General features: G+C 34.7%; 1 protein-coding gene across 2 annotated transcripts in view; it reads right to left on the reverse strand.

Annotated features, from left to right (window-relative positions):
* Positions 1-778: 778 nt before the first annotated feature.
* DTWD2 (DTW domain containing 2) overlaps positions 779-21,450 on the reverse strand; it is a 112,397-nt gene continuing 91,725 nt past the window's right edge. The window contains exons 5-7 of one of the 2 annotated variants that reach the window (XM_047778473.1): positions 7,106-7,234; positions 2,908-2,957; positions 779-1,523 (exon numbers count right to left, since the gene is read on the reverse strand). In XM_047778473.1, the coding sequence (XP_047634429.1) occupies positions 1,439-1,523; positions 2,908-2,957; positions 7,106-7,234 (264 nt within the window). In that variant the 3' untranslated portion in view covers positions 779-1,438. The remainder of the gene's footprint in view (positions 1,524-2,907; positions 2,958-7,105; positions 7,235-21,450) is intronic. The other variant, XM_047778472.1, reaches the window with a different exon arrangement.

Genomic DNA, 21,450 nt, shown 5'->3' on the forward strand with positions numbered 1-21,450 from the left:
CACACACACACACACACACACACACACACGGGAATATTATTCAGCCACAAAAAATAAAGATATCTTGCCATTTGCAACAAGGATGGACCTTGAGGGCATTATGCTAAGTGAAGTAAGTCAGACAGAGAAAGATATGATATCACTTATACGTAGAATCTGGAAACAAACAAACTAGCTTAGAGGCAAGCTCTAAGATAAAGAGAACACATTGGTGTTTGTTAGGGGCAGAGATGGAGGTAAAGGTGGGCATGAAATGGATGAAACAAGTCATGGAGATGTAATGTACAACAGGAGGACTATAGTTAGTAATATCATATTGTATATTTTAAAATTTCTAAGGGAGTAAATCTTAAAAGTTTTCATCACGGAGTTCCTGTCGCGGCTCAGCGGTTAATCTGATTAGCATCCATGAGGACGCCGGGTCAATCCCTGGCCTTGCTCAGGGGGTTAAGGATCTGATGTTGCCATGAGCTGTGGTGTAGGTTGCAAGTACAGCTCAGATCCTTCATTGCTGTGGCTGCAGCGTAGGCTGGCAGCTACAGCTCCAATTCAACCCCTACCCTGGCAATCTCTACATGCCATGGGTGTGGCCCTAAAAAGTAAAAAAAAAAAAATAATAATAATTTTAAAAAGTTTTCATCACAAGAAAAAAGAATTATTGTAACTGTGTTTGGTGACAGATGTTAACTAGACATACTGTAGTGACCACTTTACAATGTACACAAATACCAAATCATTGCGTCATACATTTGAAAAATAATAAAAGGTTATATGTCAATTATAATTTAATTTTTTAATTAGGGCAATTAATAGCATGCTTAAATCACATTAGCTGAGTTCAAGTTTAGTCCCTAAAGAACATTTATTTATGAAATAAATTCAATCTAAATTAATTGATTACTACTTCCTTTTGTTACTTATTTCAAACTATAACATTCAATTACAAGATTGTAGCCTGATGTAGGTATCCTCTATTACAGGTCTACACCTAATTATCCATAAACACTAATGGAAACTATACTGTCCCAATTAGGCACACCAATTTCCTTACATTCCATTTCATAAATAGGAATTTCTAACCCAGCTCAACAACTAATCATGTTTCAAATTACTGATTTGACAAAAATGTATCAGAGGCACATTTTAAAAACAAATACAGTTTGCAATTTACTGAGTCAGTGAAATTTGTTGGTGTGTTTGCTTTTATGGCTATTTGGATTGCTCCTTTTTCTGGGTAAGTTTAGTATGTAACTCTCATTCTTTAGACAAAAACCCACATTTAAAATGTATAAAAAGTTAACTCGGTATTCTCAGCTGAAGACATCATAACTAGCACCATGAGAACAATTGTGCTAAATTTTAATGCTATTCATCAACAATTCCATTTTCCTGAGTTTGCGTTTGTTCTTTGGCATTGGCTTAGGATATAATCCATTTTTCAGAAGGTGTTCCTTGCTGAGGCGAATTTGAGCACCATGCTGAAGCTGGAAAGAACATAAAGCTTGAAGAGGGCGAAGCAAAGTCTGTTAAGATAAAAAAAGAAAAATACTAAAAAAAGTGTCTGTGACAAATCATGATATTCTATCTATATTTTTTCTTCAGAAAAAGGGATTATATTTTTATTACTGGCTTTGAACTATGAAAAGCAATATTACTCTAATAAATATATGACAATTTCTAAATAAATAATTTCTTTAAATTCATACCTTACACATTACCTAAGGAATTTCAATAAGATGTCAATACTAATTTTCCATATAGATGATAAAGTCTAAATTTAGTTTTATACATTAATATATTCAAACACTACAAAAAGGTGTTGCCATTATAATGGCTAATCTGTACCAAGCAAACTAAAAGAGGCATTTAGGTACAAATTAGTTAATTCAGTTTCAATTGCAGTCTAATATAAGTTTCCTGCTATTTGATAACAATAAAATAATGGCAGCAATGGATAAGTTTACTAATTCTCTCACACTAGTCCATGAGACACACACAAGTTAGATATCCAGGTTTTGGTACATCTGATACATCTGGTACATTCAGATACCTATAGGGCCAGATACATAACATAAACATATGAACGAGGTGGATCTACAAGATAACAAAGACTGGCAAGGGTTGTAAAACAACTGGAGCATATATCCTTCCTGAAGGAATTCACAAATTAGAAAAAAATAAAAACACTAAGTCCATGTTTTAAACATATGTGAGTCATATTTGTACCTTGGGCCTGAGATCCCTGATCTAACTCTTTTAAATAACAACAGCAAAAACTCTATAGTGCAGATTGTTTAAAAATAAATAAATAAATAAAAGGAACAAAGATAGATTTAACTACAAAAATGTCACAGTGTCTATGTGATAATATGTTCCCCCACATATACAAAAGAAGTGGTGGTAAAGGGGTTGACAGCTTTAATTTACAATGAACTCTTACAAATTTGTGGCAGTCAGTGGGTAGCTGCTTCTCCATATCTATTCTTTTCTTCCTTATTTTAAAAATCCAAAATTTTATTCAAGGTGGTAATGTGTTCAGCTAGTAATATTACACTAATTAATGATATACTTTATCCAAAAAGATGTAAGTAGAAGGCCTTACGTCAGGCCGGACTCAGCAAGCATAGGCTTTTACCTCTTCTTCTTGCCTAGAACATCATGTGACTATGGAGCAATAAACATGAAGGTTAAAGGCAAATACATACAAGGATGGACAGAAACACAGAAGAAATCTGAGTCCCTGATGTCATTTTCAGCTGCATCTTCAGCCTGGACTGCTCACTTCAGCATTTCTTATTTACAAGTGAAAAAGCCCTGCAATAAGGGCCCTGTTACATGCAACCAAATGTAACTCCTAATGATATACACCAGTTAGAAAAAGAAATATCTTAAAAAGACTATCCATACCTGACGTTTTGTAGGAAGCCCCTTAGATATGTTCTCACAATTTCTCTTATCTTCAATTTTTCAAATGAGAGAAGAAATGTAGAAATGACTTTATATTACTTTACAGAGTCAACACAGGAAAGTGACTGGATCCTGAAAACATCATACCTAGGAAATATACCTAGGACCAGGCACAGACTGAGACAATTGAAGATTCTACTGCAATTTTATGACATTTATTAGATTCTTCATAGATAGAAGAATATGAATATTCCTATGGTTAATGGCCACAAACTTTTACTTACTGAAGGTAAGGTCCTATCAATTTGCTAAAGTAATTAAGAGAATTAATTTCGGCGATAGACAGATCTGGATTCGATCCCCACTCCATCTCTGTGTTAGTCACTAGGGCTGTTCACAAATACACCAGTCATCTTTCATGGTACATGATCAGACTGCACTTTCTAGTCCCTTTGAAGTTAGGCATGACCATATAACTTAAATTGATTAATGAAATGTGAGCATGAATAATGTGTGTCACCTCTGGGCAGATGCTTCAATAGTGGTGTATGATTCACCATATACCCTTATTCCTTTCTTGATAAAAGTAGAATAATTTGTCTATACGGTGAGTCCATCAGCCTGGATCCCTAAAGGACTGTAATTAGCAGATGCCTCCCTGGCAATCCACCTGGACAGACAGTGTAAAAGGGGAATAAACCTTTTTCCTACCATTCTGATTTTTAGAGTTTTAAGTAACTCCAAATGCAATCACTTACTAGCTCTGTGTGCCCTGCTAAATTACCTCCACTTGCCTCATTTTCTTCATCAATAAAATGAGGAATATAATATTCACCTTATTATTATCATTATGGTACACTAAGATAATACATTTAAAGTGTTTAGCATACCATTTGACTGATAACAAATGTTACTGTTTCTCTATACATTAATAACATCATTTTTGAGGCAATGTGAACCTATATAAGATGTGTACTGGTTCAGAGGAGCAAATAAAATCTTCTACTCACAAAATAAGTTAGTTTCTAAAAGTTTACTTGGGGGAAAATCAGTGTTTTATGAATCCTTTTGTCTATAGGTTGCAAAGTGATGGTTTCAAAAGATCATTATTACCAACTATTAGTGATGAGTAAAGTCACGGCATTTAGGCTATGACACAAAGCTTTGTCACATCTAGATATATAATTTCATAACATAAACCTCCACAGTTAGAAAGGTTTTGTAATTTTAAAAAGATCCCAAACTCAAGGCTTCCAAAATATGAAAAACCCTTGTAAATATTAAAATAGCAAAATGAAAATCACAAACTTTCAGTCTTTGGGGTTTTTTTTTGTTTTTTTGTTTTTTTTAATCAATCTACAGGCAAGAATCAGAGAGGCAAGGAAGGGCAAAAGGATGAACTCTTCTTGAGTGCCTGGTGTCAGGCAATTCACACACATTATCTCATTTGATTCTCACAACAATATTATGAGGTAACTATTTTTTGTATATTGCAGATAAGGAAACAAACACAAAGAGATTACATGAATTGCCCACGGGCAAAAACTGACAATGACTAAGTAGTGAAGTTTTAATTCAAACCCACTTTTAAATTTCACATCATTTTATTTCCAAGTGTTTGAAAAACTGCTTAAGAATAAAGGGTGAGATGAATCAACAGACCAAGAAGGCCAGTCTAGGCTAAGTTCTTTATTTTGAAGAACCCTACCTCTACAGAATGAATCCAGCTGAAAAATTACAACTTTCCCCATCATCTTAAGATTTTATTAGGATGCCTCTAATAAAAGGTTATTGGGGGGAAATGGCATGTCATAGCTTTCCTCCCCAGGAAAGAAAGAAAATACCTATTTCAGACGTGACGTTAGTTGTGTTTCTCAGAGGAATGTGCTAATTTCTTTACTGTAGCTAGATTTAAACAGGCTGGACTTGAGGTTCCCCTACTAAGAAAGCTAATTTTTCCCAGATGTTTCATTATGCTCTTCTTCTGCTCATACTCTGCCAACCACCTTATCAGCACCTCCCAAATCATGCATCTGATTGTCAGACATTGTTTTTCTATAGTAGGACTACTCCTGGTGACCAAAGCAAAAAGAATGAGAACTCTAGGACTTCACTAGTGCTTTGGGATTTTATGTTCAACTTGATCCATAGAAAATAATAATTAAAGCTGAAGAAATGATAGGTCCTGACATCCTCTGTATCTTAAACTTTGTAGTTATATATTATACTAAAAAAAAAAAGGTTGATTTCCTGCTGTCAGAGTACATTAATTGATATCAGCATAATACATCTTATAAAACTGGAAAGTGGGAAGCAGCAGCAGCATTCCTAGTAGTAGCACAAACCCTATCCCAAACCCTAGCCCTATTACACTACAACTACTATTATTAAAACACTACAATCACCAACATTAAAGCTTTTGCTTAGGAATGTAGTAAAAATCCAATTCCAATTGTGGGAAAAAGAAATACAAGTCCAAAGAGGACTCTTTTCTTAAACTAAAAGAAGAAGAGGGAAGAAATTTTAAATCTATAGCCAAAGAATATTTTATTTTTCCCTTAAGATTTGAACTATTAATGGGTTCTACACCTGTTGTTGGCTGATCCTAGAGTTTTACATTAACAAAAGCAAAAATACAGAGACAGTACAGAAAGCAAATTTAAATAAAAGCTCTGAGTTTCATTTTGCCTTCAAGACATCTAAAAACTATGTCTTTTATGCTCAAGAACATAGACATGACAGTGAATAAACAAAACAATATATTAAGGGGTACTAAGGGGCATATTAAGTGATTTGTTGATGGAAGTTACAGAGGAGTAGGTGATAAGGTTAGAAAAAAGGGAGAAAAGTCTGAGAATACTCCCTTGCCATTTAGAGAAAGGATTTAGGATCCCTCATGAATTTATTTCCTCCAAGAAGATAGAAGAGAAAAAGAAAAACTGCTCACACCCCAAACAAAGTCTACTAGAGACACACACACACAAAAAAAAAGCCTATTCATGAAAGCCTACTTCTTTCAAAAGAAGAAAGCCTCCTACTCTGATACATTCCATGGCTTAGGGTAGGGGAGAGGAAAAAAGCAATTCAATACTTCTTCTGGCCTCTTTTTTTTTTTTTTTCCATTTTTTAAAGTTTTACCAAAGGATAGTTGATTTATAATGTTGTTCTGGCATTCTTTAACTTTCCTTACTCTGGAGGTCTTTTGTTCTTTTCCTTGGTAACTAATCCAGTTACCCTGATCTAAGCTTTTATCCATTATTGAAATTTCCCTCATGGCTAAGGCATACGTTTATAATAGAAGCCATGGTAGAGAATGAGAGAGAAAGAAGGCAGGAAAGAGTACTCTGTGTGTGTGTGTGTGTGTGTGTGTGTGTTAGAGGTAAGAGTTATAAGACTCCATTTAGTTGTGCTCATTACCCTCTGACTTTACTTCCTGAGCTGTATTTATCAAAAAATTTCAGTGATTAAAAAAGCCTAACAATTTAGTTTTATTTTACTATTTTTTTCTCTTGTCACAAATATAAAGATTCTTACATGTTCCAAAAGACTGAGACATTAGTGAGCTCCCTGAAACATTATTATTTACCAATGATTATGAATTATATATGAAATCATCAGGCTTTCATGGAAATTAAATAAAATGTTGATTGTAGGTTATAACCTTTTTATACTCTGTAGGCTTTTTTTTTCTCAAAAAAAAAAAAAACCTCTATCTTTTTATGCCCTAAACAAGGTTATTAAGATAAACAGGAAGGTGGTATACCTCCTCAAATAAAAGCATCAATGGAAAAAAATCTTCCTATAAAATGTTCCTTTTAATTAAAAAGAAAAAAGTTGAGTACAAGAGAATACAAAATAGTAAAACAGAAATACAAAATACCGAAAGGTCTAGCCAAAAAAAACCCCTGTATTTAATGTTATGCTACTTAAAAACAATTTAGCATATTACAAATGCTGTTTGCACTGCTTAGAATGAATATTTAAATAATGCAATCTTGCAATCTGGAATGCTGAACTAAAAGAAAAACACCAGAGGGGAAAGGAAGGTTATAAAAATACACAAATTTCTATCACAGATGTAGTCTACTTGTCACTTAAGCTACAAATTTAACAACTTCTGCATGCATCTCTAAATCCTCTAGCTGAAATCTAACCAAAATCTTAGTTCAAAAAATTATATAACTTTGCAAAGACATACCTCTTGTATGCAATTATTCTTCTCCAAGATAGAAAGAGCAACAGCAGCACACTCCAATGTAGAAAGGCATCTATTAGTTGGTTGCGTCCGAATTACATACTGACTAGAAAGGCTAGTTTTTAACTGCACCTGAAATCAAAAACAGAATAACAAAATGTAATTTTTGTTTTAAGTTTAAAATTATAAGGCCTGTGTTTTAAATACTAATTACTTTAATTTCCTTCCGAAATGCCAGTTTATAAACATTAAATGTACCTATATCTTCTATACACAGTAACATTTTGCTACTGTTTGTTAAATACAAATAAGAACAGTTATACATATGTCCAACAAATACAATATATTCAAAATATATAAATTCCTATTAATCAAAAAAAAAAAGACCAATAAGCCCCTTCCAGTGGGCAAAAGAATGAACAGACACTTCAACAAAAGATATATGAATAGCAAATTGGTACATGTAAAAGGTACATGTACATGTAAAAGGTACATGATTTAATGCAAATTAAAATCACAATGAGATAACATTTCACACTCATTAGAACAGTTAAAATCAAAAAGACTAACACCACCAAACGGAGAGGATAGGAAGCAAATGAAACTCTCATACACTGAAGAGGGAGTGAAATGGTTTAATCACCCTGGAGAATTGACAACTTTTTTTTTTATGGTTTATTTTTCTACTGTTTCTTTTATAAACTGATGGGTGTATGCCTGTTGGGTGTGAGTGTATATAAACACACACACACACACACACATATATATATGCATACACACATATATCTTTTTAGATAAAAATTACTACAGATACTTTCCTCCACTGAGATGATATTTTAGCTGAGATAGTCAGACATGAGAAAGAAAATAGAAAATTCAATGTCAGCGTTTTGGCCCTTTGATTCCTACTTTAATTATGTGACATAAGTAATTTCACACTCATAAAGCTATATCCCTACCCCACATTCTGACCAAAATCACATATAAGGACCTATGATGAGAAATACGGTTCTTCCACTCTGACTGCTTTTCTTCAAAGAATTCTCTTATACAACTTGTTTCCTCTCCTTCCTCAAAAAGAGATGGAGTGGGGAGGGAGAGGAGGGAGGCAAAGTGTGTGTCCTAAAAGATTAACTGTAGAATGTATTTAATTTTGGAACAAATTCTTTAAAGCATGTATGACTGATAATGTTTCAGATATGATCATATTAAAATTACCCTGCATTTCTACCAATGGAAAAAATGAAAAAAGAAATGCAGGGAAGGAAAGAGATGGAGGAGAATGGTTGAGAACATGTATGATAAAAGAAAGCCTATGATTAAATAACCGTAAGAATAATTCATAATGTTGATTAACCGTAATTACTAACAGCTTTGTTATTTCATCCATTCAACTAGTAGAACAGAGTACAGCCAACTACTGCTTTCAGTACTTAATTCCAAGTCATCACTGGAGGAGTTTATAACAGAAAACTGATTAAAGCAAAACCTTTGGGAAATACGCAATATTCAGAGTAGATTTTGTTTATTGGAATTAATTTGATTTTTTAAGACTGTTTTTACTTCAAGGAGAGTTTTATTTCTTCCTGTGGCTCACATGGCTGTATGAAAAAGGAATCTGAAATACATAATTTGTTAAAGGACTTCATAATATCCTTCACAAATCATCTCTCTGGGAATTATCCAGTAACTAGATATATTAAGAGTAGACAGACGTTCCCATCGTGGCGCAGTGGTTAACAAATCCAACTAGGAACCATGAGGTTGCGGGTTCGACCCCTGCCCTTGCTCAGTGGATTAACGATCCGGCATTGCCGTGAGCTGTGGTGTAGGTCGCAGATGCGGCTAGGCTCGGATCCCTCATTGCTGTGGCTCTGGCGTAGGCTGGCAGCTACAGCTCCGATTAGACCCCTAGCCTGGGAACCTCCATATGCCAAGGGTGCAGCCCTAGAAATGGCAAAAAGACCAAAAAAAAAAAAAGGAGTTCCCATTGTGGTTACAAACCCGACTAGTATCCATGAGAATACGGGTCCTATTCCTGGCCCCACTCATTGGGTTGAGGATCCAGTGTTGAATGAATTTCAGTCAAGTCACTTAGTTTCTCAGTTCCCTCTCACCCAATAAAAATCACAGAGCTGGACCTGATAGTGTTAAAATCTATTTTTTAGTGATCAATCCTAAAATCATATAATACAAATAATTATATATTGTCATTATTATTAATACATTGTTATAATTATCATATATAATTTCCATTTTCAAATTTTTTACAGAAAGTAAAGATTCCAGGATTGATTTTGAAACTCAGAAAATTTGATTAAGAGCAAGGTTAAAAAGAACATTAATTACAAATAAAATAATATTAGTGCTACTTCCAAAACACATTACTGTTTAAATTATTTTTTTTTTCTGAGTTGACCTGAGAAACTTCATTTCATAGCTTCTATGGTAAAACACAATTCCAAAAACTATAAAACTACAAAAAAAAAACTTGTAGAACTCATTTGATTTAAAGTTTAGCAAGTTTGTGCACATTAAAATGAGAAATAAAGTTACACATTGTTTTCCCACCATGCAAAAACTCATGGTGCAAGCATATAATTCAGGAGCCTAAAAATTAAGCACTTAAAATTTCAAATGTGAGCAACTCTAAATAATGATACAAAACTAAACTTCTGTTGAGTGATACATTTAGCCAAATATCTTGGCTAGTGGTCAAAATAGTGCCTGGTGTTCAATAAACAGTGGTTGAATTAATGAATGCTGATCACAGTCATTAGAAAATACACTACAGCTATGAATTCAAACTCAGCAGTAGCAGTTAATACTTAAATTTATAATTTTTGGTAACTTTACTGGAGAAGGAGATGTGGAAATGAGAGGTAGAGAAGGGATCTCTATAAAGACATTAAAAATTTGTGTCCACACTTACAAAGTTGATAAACTGCTTTAATCAAATATTAACTTTTATAGAGAAAAGTTAGAACTGGGAAAAAAATATTATCAGTCATAATTTATCTCTTTTGAGGGACTTCGGTAAGTTTATAAAGCAGGGAAAGGTCACTAATGGCACAAGAAAAGAACTAGAAATTTGGCCAATTGTTCATATTATAGAAAAAAGAATAGAACGACTTCTAAGTGGAGAAATCTGTTTAAAAAAACAATTAGACTTTATGAAGCAAATATGAACTATTTAATTAAAAATATACATATATTTATAGATACATATATAGTGCATATCGAATTCTCTTCTAGGAATTTTAGTTTACTTCCTTTTATTCTATGCAATTCTAACATTGCTTTCCATAACACAAAATCTGAAATCCTCACATACAAATATTTTCAGCAATTTCTTTGAGATACAGAAAAAATTCAACCAGAACAAAACTAGCACATTGTTGAAATCTACATCAAGAACATAAATAAGTTATAGTTTCCAAACACTATGCTGTAATTCAAAGTGACATTTTTAGAACATTCATTTGGAGAAAAAAATTCTAAAGGGAATAAAGGTCATGCAATTTGTAAAATTGTATAATCATATAAGGAAAGGAGATATTAGAAAAACCTTTTCTACAATTGCTGTATTTTGTGTAATCACATATATACGTACATACGCACAGAAATCATTATTCTACCATAAAAATGGAGATACCAAAAGCCACTAAATTATCAACCAAGAATATATATCAACTTGATACCATGGAAAACTAGTGCTTCATGATCAATTGCATCATTCACGTATTTCTAACACATTTAACATTCTATATAAAGTTTCAACTTTTTAAAAGATTTTCAAACAGACACACTTTCCATAGCAACATAATGTTTGTTCCTTTTTTTATTATTATTATTTTTTATTTTCCCACTGTACAGCAAGGGGATCAAGTTATCCTTACATGTATACATTACAATTACATTGTTTTTCCCCCAGCCTTTCTTCTGTTGCAACATGAGTATCTAGACAAAGTTCTCAATGCTACTCAGCAGGATCTCCTTGTAAATCTATTCTAAGTTGTGACTGATAACCCCAAACTCCCGATCCCTCCCACTCCCTCCCCCTCCCATCAGGCAGCCACAAGTCTTTTCTCCAAGTCCATGATTTTCTTTTCTGAGGAGATGTTCATTTGTGCTGGATATTAGATTCCAGTTATAAGTGATATCATATGGTATTTGTCTTTGTCTTTCTGGCTCATTTCACTCAGTATGAGATTCTCTAGTTCCATCCATGTTGCTGCAAATGGCATTATGTCATTCTTTTTGATGGCTGAGTAGTATTCCATTGTGTATATATACCACCTCTTCCGAATCCAATCATCTGTCGATGGACATTTGGGTTGTTTCCATGTCCTGGCTATTGTGACTAGGGCTGCAATGAACATGGGGGTGCACGTGTCTCTTTTAAGTAGAGTTTTGTCCGGATAGATGCCCAAGAGTGGGATTGCGGGGTCATATGGAAGTTCCATGTATAGATGTCTAAGGTATCTCCAAACTGTTCTCCATAGTGGCTGTACCAGTTTACATTCCCACCAACAGTGCAGGAGGGTTCCCTTTTCTCCACAGCCCCTCCAGCACTTGTTATTTGTGGATATATTAATGATGGCCATTCTGACTGGTGTGAGGTGATATCTCATGGTAGTTTTGATTTGCATTTCTCTTATAACCAGCGATGTTGAACATTTTTTCATGTGTTTGTTGGCCATCTGTATGTCTTCCTTGGAGAAATGTCTATTCAGGTCTTCTGCCCATTTTTCCATTGATTGATTGGCTTTTTTGCTGCTGGGTTGTATAAGTTGTTTATATATTCTAGAGATTAAGCCCTTGTCCGTTGCATCATTTGAAACAATTTTCTCCCATTCTGAAAGTTGTCTTTTTGTTTTCTTTTGGGTTTCCTTTGCTGTGCAAAAGCTTTTCAGTTTGATGAGGTCCCATGGGTTAATTTTTGCTCTAATTTCTATTGCTTTGGGAGACTGACCTGAGAAAATATTCATGATGTTGATGTCAGAGAGTGTTTTGCCTATGTTTTCTTCTAGGAGTTTGATGGTGTCCTGTCGTATATTTAAGTCTTTCAGCCATTTGGAGTTTATTTTTGTGCATGGTGTGAGGGTGTGTTCCATTTTCATTGCTTTGCATGCAGCTCTCCGGATTTCCCAGCAGTTCCTGCTGAATAGACTGTCTTTTTCCCATTTGATGTTCTTGCCTCCCTTGTCAAAGATTAATGGACCATAGGTGGCAGGGTATTTTTCTGCATTCTCTGTTCTGTTCCATTGGACCATTTTTTTGTTTTGATACCAGTACCACACTGTTTTGATGACTGTGGCTTTGTAGTATTTCTTGAAGTCTGGGAGAGTTATGCCTCCTGCTTGGTTTTTGTTTCTCATGATTGCTTTGGCAATTCTGGGTCTTTTGTGGTTCCATATAAATGTTTGGCTTGTTTGTTCTACTTCTGTGAAAAATGTCATGGGTAATTTGATAGGGATTGCATTGAATCTGTAGATTGCTTTGGGTAGTATGGCCATTTTTACAATATTGATTTTCCCAATCCAGGAACATGGAATATCTTTCCATTTCTTTACATCTTCTTTGATTTCTTTGATTAAAGTTTTATAGTTCTCGGCATATAGGTCCCTTACCTTCTTGGTCAGGTGTATTGCGAGGTATTTGATTTTGTGAGGTACAATTTTAAAAGGTATCGTATTTTTGTATTCCTTTTCTAATATTTCATTACTGGTATACAGAAATGCAACTGACTTCTGAATGTTAATCTTATATCCTGCTACTTTGCTGAATTTATTAATCAGTTCAAGGAGTTTTGGGGTTGAGTCCTTAGGGTTTGCTATGTATAGTATCATGTCATCTGCGTACAATGACAGTTTTATCTCTTCTCTTCCTATATGGATGCCTTTTATTTCTTTGGTTTGTCTGATTTCTGTGGCTAGGACTTCCAAAATGATGTTGAAGAGCAGTGGTGAGAGTGGGCATCCCTGTCTTGTTTCAGATTGGAGTGAGAAGGCTTTCAGTTTTTCCCCATTGAGGATTATATTTGCTGTGGGTTTCTCATAAATGGCTTTGATTATGTTCAGATATGTTCCCTCTATACCCACTTTGGCGAGGGTCTTGATCATGAATGGATGTTGGACTTTGTCAAATGCTTTTTCGGCATCTATTGAGATGATCATATGATTTTTGACTTTTTTTTGTTAATGTGGTGTATGATGCTGATTGATTTGCGTATGTTGAACCATCCTTGTGAACCTGGGATGAACCCAACCTGGTCATGGTGTATAATTTTTTTGATATGCTGTTGGATTCGGTTGGCTAAGATTTTGTTGAGAATTTTTTGCATCTATATTCATCAATGATATTGGCCGATAGTTTTCTTTTTTGGTGGTATCTCTGTCTGGTTTTAGAATGAGGGTGATGGTGGCATCATAGAATGTCTTTGGGAGTATTCCTTCTTCTTCAACCTTTTGAAAGAGTTTAAGGAGGATGGGCACCAATTCCTCTTTATATGTTTGATAGAATTCGCCTGTGAAGCCATCTGGTCCTGGACTTTTATTTGTAGGGAGTGTTTTTATGACCTCTTCAATTTCATTTCTAATGTTCGGTCTGCTCAGTTGGTCTGTTTCTACTTGATTCAGTTTTGGCAGGCTGTAAGATTCTAGAAAATTGTCCATTTCTTCCAGATTGTCAAACTTGTTGCCATATAGTTGTTCATAGTATTCTCTTATGGTTTTTTGTATTTCTGCTGTATCCGTTGTGATTTCTCCTTTTTCACTTATAATTTTGGTTATTTGGGTTCTTTCTCTCCTCTTTTTAGTGAGTCTGGCCAGGGGTTTGTCAATTTTGTTGACCTTTTCAAAGAACCAGCTCTTGGTTTTATTAATTTTCTCTATTGCTTTTTGAGTCTCTATTTTATTGATTTCTTCTTTGATCTTTAGGCCTTCTGCTGACTTTAGGCCTTCTTTGTTCTTCTTTTTCTAATTCGTTTAGGTGGAGGGTTAAGTTGTCAATTTGGGATCTTTCTTCTTTTTTGAGAAAGGCCTGTATTGCTATAAATTTCCCTCTGAGCACTGCTTTCGCAGCATCCCATAGATTTTGAGCGGTTGTGTCTTCATTATCATTTGTTTCAAGGTATTTTTTGATTTCCTCCTTGATTTCCTCAATGACCCATTGGTTTTTTAGTAGCATGTTGTTTAGTCTCCATGCAGTAGGTTTTTTCTCTTTCCTTTTCCCATGGTTGATTTCTAATTTCATGGCATTGTGGTCAGAGAAGATACTTGAGATAATTTCTAGGCTCCTAAATTTATTGAGGTTATTAGCTTTGTGTCCCAATATGTGGTCGATTCTTGAGAATGTTCCATGAGCATTTGAGAAGAATGTGTATTCTGCTTTTTTTGGATGTAGTGTCCTGAAGATATCAATGAAGTCTCACTTTTCTATTGTTTCCTTTAGGATCTCTGTTGCTTTATTGGTTTTCTGTCTAGAGGATCTGTCCATTGATGTGAGGGGGGTATTAAAGTCTCCTACTATGATTGTATTCTCATCAATATCTCCCTTTATGTCTGTTAATATTTGTTGTATTTGGGGCATATATGTTGACGATGGTAACATCCTCTCCTTGGATGGATCCCTTAATCATTAAGTAGTGTCCTTCTTTGTCTTTCTTTATGTCTTTTGTTTTAAAGTCTATTTTGTCTGATATGAGTGTTGCGACTCCTGCTTTTCTGTCATGTCTATTGGCGTGAAATATTTTTCCCCACCCTTTCACTTTCAATCTATATGTATCTTTTTTCCTAAGGTGAGTTTCTTGTAGGCAGCATATTGAAGGTTTTTGCCTTTTTATCCACTCAGCCACTGTTCCTTTAAAATTAAAATATTTATAATCTTTTATGTCAATTTCCCATAATAACATATTTATATGGTTACAGGTTCTAAAAGAAATTCTAGAAAAGATGAAGTATCATGCAGACAGAGGATATTTGTTGAATAACTTATAAACTTTTAATTATAGTGAGTGGTTTTGGAATTATTTAATAATATTGCATATGGGTGGATACTTAAGTACTATAACAATGTAACATGTATTAGTTGTCTTTTGAACACTCAAACATCATCTTTAGTTTTAAATTTATATATACTTTATATAAATGTAGAAAATCCTGACCCAAATTTTGACTTATTAAACTTTTTTTTTTGTCTTTTTGCCTTTTCTAGGGCCACTCCCATGGCATACGGAGGTTCTCAGGTTAGGGGTCTAATTGGAGCTGTAGACACCATCCTACGCTACAACCACAGCAATGCAGGATCCAAGCCACATCTGCAACCCACACTACAGCTCACTTGCCCGATCCTTAACCCACTGAGCAAGTCCAGGGATTGAACCTGCAACCTCATGGTTCCTAGTTGGATTCGTCAACCACTGAGCCACGATGGGAACTCCCAGACTTAATAAACATTTAATGAAAGATAAAGATGCTTATCTGAAAGTCTCAAATGAGAGTAAATATTGGGCTTTGTGATTTAGGGAACGCTCCTGCACTGGTGGTGAGAATGTAAGCTGGGACAACCACTATGGAAAAGAGTATAGAGGTACCTTAGAAACCTACACATAGAACTACCATATGATCCAGAAATTCCACTCTTGGGCATATATCCGGACAAAACTTTCCTTAAAAATGACACATGCACCCACATGTTCATTGCAGCACTATTCACAATAGCCAAGACAGGGAAACAACCCAAATGTCCATCAACAGATAATTGGATTCGGAAGATGTGGTATATATACACAATGGAATACTACTCAGCCATAAAAAAGAATGAAATAATGCCATTTGCAGCAACATGGATGGAACTAGAAGCTCTCATACTGAGTGAAGTAAGTCAGAAAGACAAAGACAAATACCCTATGATATCACTTACATCTGGAATCTATTATACAGCACAAATGAACCTTTCCACAGAAAAGAAAATCATGGACTTGGAGAGGAGACTTGTGGTTGCCCGGGGGGAAGGGGAGAGAATGGGGTGGATTGGGAGCTTGGGGTTAATGGTTGCAACCTATTGCTTTTGGAATGGATTAACAATGAGATCCTGCTGTGTAGCACTGAGAACTATGTCTAGATACTTACAACGGAGCATGATAATGGGAGAAAAAATTATGTATACTTGTGTTTGTAACTGGGTCCCCATGCTGTACAGTGGGGAAATAACAATTAAAAAAAAAAGAAAACCTGATTTTCAACAACAAATATCAATGGTATTAAGTCTAACATGACAGCTTAGGGAGTAGCATATAACTCAAAGTTAACATCTTCATTAGCAAATAGTAGAAAAACTTCACGGTTGCGCTTTTACTTTCTATAATTATCTCTGTCTTTTTTAGGTATAAAAACTGCACTCCAATAATAAAAGACCTACAATATTTAGCAATTAATAACATAAAAAGTGAGAGCACTCTGTAATGTCACCACTGAGAAACAATGACTATTTACCATAGGGTATTTATTCTTCTAACACCTTAATTTTTAATGTGATTATAAAACTTTTAATATCTACAAAAGAAAACATAATATTTGAATTATGAATATGACTAAAACTGACATCGCTGACTCTTTTAATAACTATTCAGGAAACAGAATGTATTCAAAATGACTGACACTCTGAGGATATCCTTCCTGGTACGCTCCACACACTCATAGAAATATAGACAGATTTTCAGAATAACCAGTGGTGGAAGATTTGCTGGCGACCATGGTCAGACCCTATTAAGATGGAGCAGGAACCAGTGAAACAAAAGGTATTATTACTATGAATGACCTCATTTGGGACCCCAGCCTAGGATTCTGAAGGGATCTTGGTTTAGTACATTCTACTGCTGGTTTACCTGATACTGCTACACCATTTGAAGGTGGGTGATTTGTATCTCTTAGCATCCTAAGAACCTGACATTATCTTGAACAGAAGAGATTTATAAATGTTTTTGGAAAGACAGTCATGTGAAGTGGAAAAGTCATTAGACTGGGCATAAGAAGATAAAAATTCTAATCCTAGGTTCACCAAACACATCATTATGACTCTGGCCAAGCCACATAACTTCTTTAAGTCCTGGTTTTCTATAGTATCTGCTGCGCCTTGGTAGAGTTATGAGAAAAAAATCAAATGAATATGAGTATGATAAATCACTCTGTAAGCCATAAAATGTTTTACAAATGCATAATTAATAATGTTATTAATGCTGATAATGTTCAAACTTGCACATCTATGTTTTGCAGTTTGTAAATTTAAAAGCCAGAAAGTTAATCAGCACTGCAAGTAAAATAAAAGTTTTTAAAAATTTAAGTGACCTTGGGAGTTCCTGTCATGGCACAGCACAAGTGAATCCAACTAGTATCCATGAGGATGCAGGTTTGATCCCTGGCCTTGCTCAGTGAGTAAGCAATCTGGCATTGCTGTGAGCTGTGGTGTAGGTCGCAGATGTGGCTCAGATCTGGCATGGCTGTGGCTGTGGCTGTGGCCAGCAGCTACAGCTCCAATTTGACCCCCAGCCTGGGAACTTCCATGTGTAGTAGGTGCAGCCCTAGAGAGAAAAAAAAAAAAATTAAGTGACCTCAAAAGTAGTCTTTACTCTGCCACTAACTAGGTGAGTGACTTTTCCCATTGGTGTATGTGTAAGCTTTTTGTTTTCACTTAAGTATAAACTGTGTGTATGTGTGTGACCCCATTTTTATAATACTGGCTTTTCTGCCTCTTTCTTGCTGATTTGTACTATACTTTATATTATGTGTTGCAAATATCTTCTAATTATAATTTGCATTTTCACTCTCCTAATGCCTTTTAACGACGAGAAGTTCTTAATATTAATGAAGTATAATTATCAACCTTTTACTTTATGGTTATCCATTTTCCTACTGTGTTTAAGAAATATTGCACACCAAAGTCACATAAAAAGAAGAGCAATAATTATACACAGGCTTATGTGTGAGCCTGTTTCCACCAACCAGACTAGAAAATCTCATAATTCACAGGGTATTCAGCATAGTACATAGAAACATCTTTCCTCTGTAGTGGGGAATAAGCAGCCCTGAACACTTGACAAGTGTTCATACAATTACATTCCCCTGTTTCCTCTTACACACCTGACATCATCATGAGAATATGCCTGGGACAGCCTAGAGGAGAAACAGAAGTGGAATAGAGCTTAATCATGTCAGTGACCTATCCAAAAGACAGTTTGTACCAGTATAAGAATGGGCCCAGCCAAGACAAGCAGAGCTGCCTCACCAACATCCAGCTGACTTTGTGAGCAATAAACTTACTATATACTACTAAGATGTTCTACTAAGACTTATGTGGTTGTGTGCTACACAGAATTATTGTGGCAATTTATAATTGACACACTACATAAACTTTCATGTGACAAAAAAACAGTTTTGGTCTTCAGGTGATCAAAGAGCTTTGTACATTTCAAAATGAGATCTTCTTCTGCCATCTAAAATAAGATGGTTGAACACCTTAAAAATATATATTTAATGATGGTTATGACAGTAAACGTTATGTCATGCATGTTTCAAAACAATAAAAACTGAAAAGGATCTTTCTATTACACAATACTAGCATTGCCAAGGACGGCATTAATAGTCTTCCCCAGTCTAGACCCTATCTTACTTTCTAGTGTCTTTTCTCACCACTTCACTACTTGCACCTTATCTTCTCAGGACCCTGATCGTCCTTATATACATGACACCTTTTCTCTTTTCTGAAACTGCTCCTACTTTCCCCTATATAGAATTGTCCTTCTTTTTCTTTGCTGCTATTTCTGGGTAACTCTCAACATATTCTTTAGGTGGGCAATGCCTCTCCTACAGGAAACATTCCATAATTGCCCCTGCCAGGACATGTTACTTCTCTTCTGCCAAAATACCTACTATCATGCACTTGACACCCTGTACTGTAATTATATTTATGCATTTGTCTCCTCCAATTTGACTGTGCAACCAGAGAAAAGAAATCTTGCTTTTTACTTATCTTTGTGTTTAAGGAGCCTAACAAAAGGGCCTAGCACATAAAAGATGCTGAATAAAATTTTGCTTTATAAATACATACTCAAGCAAACAAGCAGATGGGCTATGGTGTCACACTCCCCTCCCAAGACAGGTAGGAGCTTTACCTTTTAACTCCTTATATCCCTTTTTCCACACTACTAAAGGAAGTTCCCTGGGACAGGATCTCATTAAGTGACAGAAAAGTGCCCAAGATTTATGACAACAGCAAATAGAGAAGCAGTTTCTGTATTTGGGTATTTAGTGACACTTATGAGAAAAAAAATGTTATACAATACCATAGCTCTCCAGAAGTACTCTGAATCAGAAAATACTGTATGGCCCCAAATATGTTTTCTGTCTTTAGTATGGAAGCTACCAGTAATAGGAAAAAAAAAAAAAAAAAAAAAAAAGACAGGGAATCTGGCCCTGAACAACCATTCAGTTAATATTAAAATGTAACTTCAGCAAGATTTGCTTAAAAATGACTTAGCATGACAGTAATGGAATTTTCAAGTAAAAGTACTAAACAAGTAAAAGGATAGACCTGTTACCCACATTGATATTCAATGATGTATCGGAGTTTATATTTCATGTGTAAATTGTTACCTGCTATTGAAAAGACAACTCTGAGTGAATAAAAACATATGAAGTAAAAAATTGGTTTGACTTTGTTTAAGAGATTGATGAAATAACTACTGTGATTTATTTAGCTCTGGTTCACTTTTTAATAAGATGCTCAGAACTACAGTACAACGAGCTAAACAATATTCCCTAGCTAAATTAGGAAATGACCCATTAATTAAAAATATGTACAAACAGAAATTGTTTATCTTCATTATTCCCCTAGCTCATATTTCTTACCTTAGTCTTTAGCAATATTATTCCCTTATTTATGATAGGCTACCTAAGATTAAACAAGGTGAAATGAACAAATAAATAAAAAGAATAGATTCTTTCATCCTTAAAGTTTTATACACCTAGGATATAATACTTTTATCTAATAAAATTATTTTCCCTATTTTACGAAAAATAATTATTAAAATGGGTAATATCTTTTAGACTATTAGTTGGATCTGGACTTTTAAATATATTAAAGATGGTATGTTTGAGAAAATAATTCCATTTTAAAGAGAGCTATGTAGAAAAACAAAATGAATATCCATAATTCCTAAAAGTCCTTTTATTATGGATCTATGTTAAAATGGTATTTGAAATAAAAGCCACAAAAGGATTCTTATCTATTTGTTTTTCTGCCAACATTCCAGGTTATCGTGAAATATATAATTATTTTACACGGCCCCATTCTTTTAAGAATCAATGATTAAAAGTGATATAAAATAATCTCCCTGAAGACAATGAGAAAAAAATAGAGCTGACCTAAGTAACTTCAGAAAATGGTATTTTAACTTGATACTAAAGGCTAGAGATAAAAAAAACTACTGGTGCATAAACATAGTAAGTAGTCGAGTTGGTATATGTGTTTTCTTATGGGGACAGAAGTTAATAACTCTGAAACTAGTTTACATACATTTAACTCAGACTGAACAAACAGATAAAGTGTAGTAAATGGAAGCCAAGTTCCTCAAGGTCAGAGAAAGAATTTACAAATAAGCAAGAGAGAAAGGCTGGAAGGGAACCCTGGTGTAGTGAATTAGAGTTGGAGACAGCAGAATAATGTAATTTGATTTAAAATATATGCAGATAGAGTGGCTAGATACAGAAATAATTATAGATGTGTGTACATGCATATATATTTTCTCGGGCTATCAACGGTGAGGGTCCATAAAAGTGACACCCCAGTAGTAGCAAGCATACGTACAGCCCATGCCTTGGCTTCTAAATATAATTTGTCAACACAATGAACCTGGATCCTGAGATAAATGGCTGAGCTGAAGAAATTTTAGGTCTGGGGCCAGAAAAATAGAAGATGAGCCTGGAGCACCTTGTAGTGACAAAGGTAAGGAAGTACTTGAAAAAGGAAAAGAGAGAGAAAATAAAAGACTGAGGCATGGACACAGGAAACCAACATGAAAGAGTTCCCGATGGTCAAAGCTGATGTGGCAACTTGATAGTTTCTATCAAAATTTAAAACATGAATACTCTTTAACTCAGCCATTTTACTTCGTTATTCACCACAGATAAATATTTCATACATGTATGCACATGTGTTACACTGTTTACTGTAGCACTGCTACATATATGATGGCAAAGAGCTGGACACAAACTAAATATAGAGCAGTAAGGAAAAGGTTTAAAAAAACTACACCTGCATCAATGGGATGCTATGAAGTATAGTTTTTC

Source organism: Phacochoerus africanus, chromosome 4, assembly GCF_016906955.1.
Source record: "Phacochoerus africanus isolate WHEZ1 chromosome 4, ROS_Pafr_v1, whole genome shotgun sequence".
Classification (NCBI taxonomy): domain Eukaryota; kingdom Metazoa; phylum Chordata; class Mammalia; order Artiodactyla; family Suidae; genus Phacochoerus; species Phacochoerus africanus.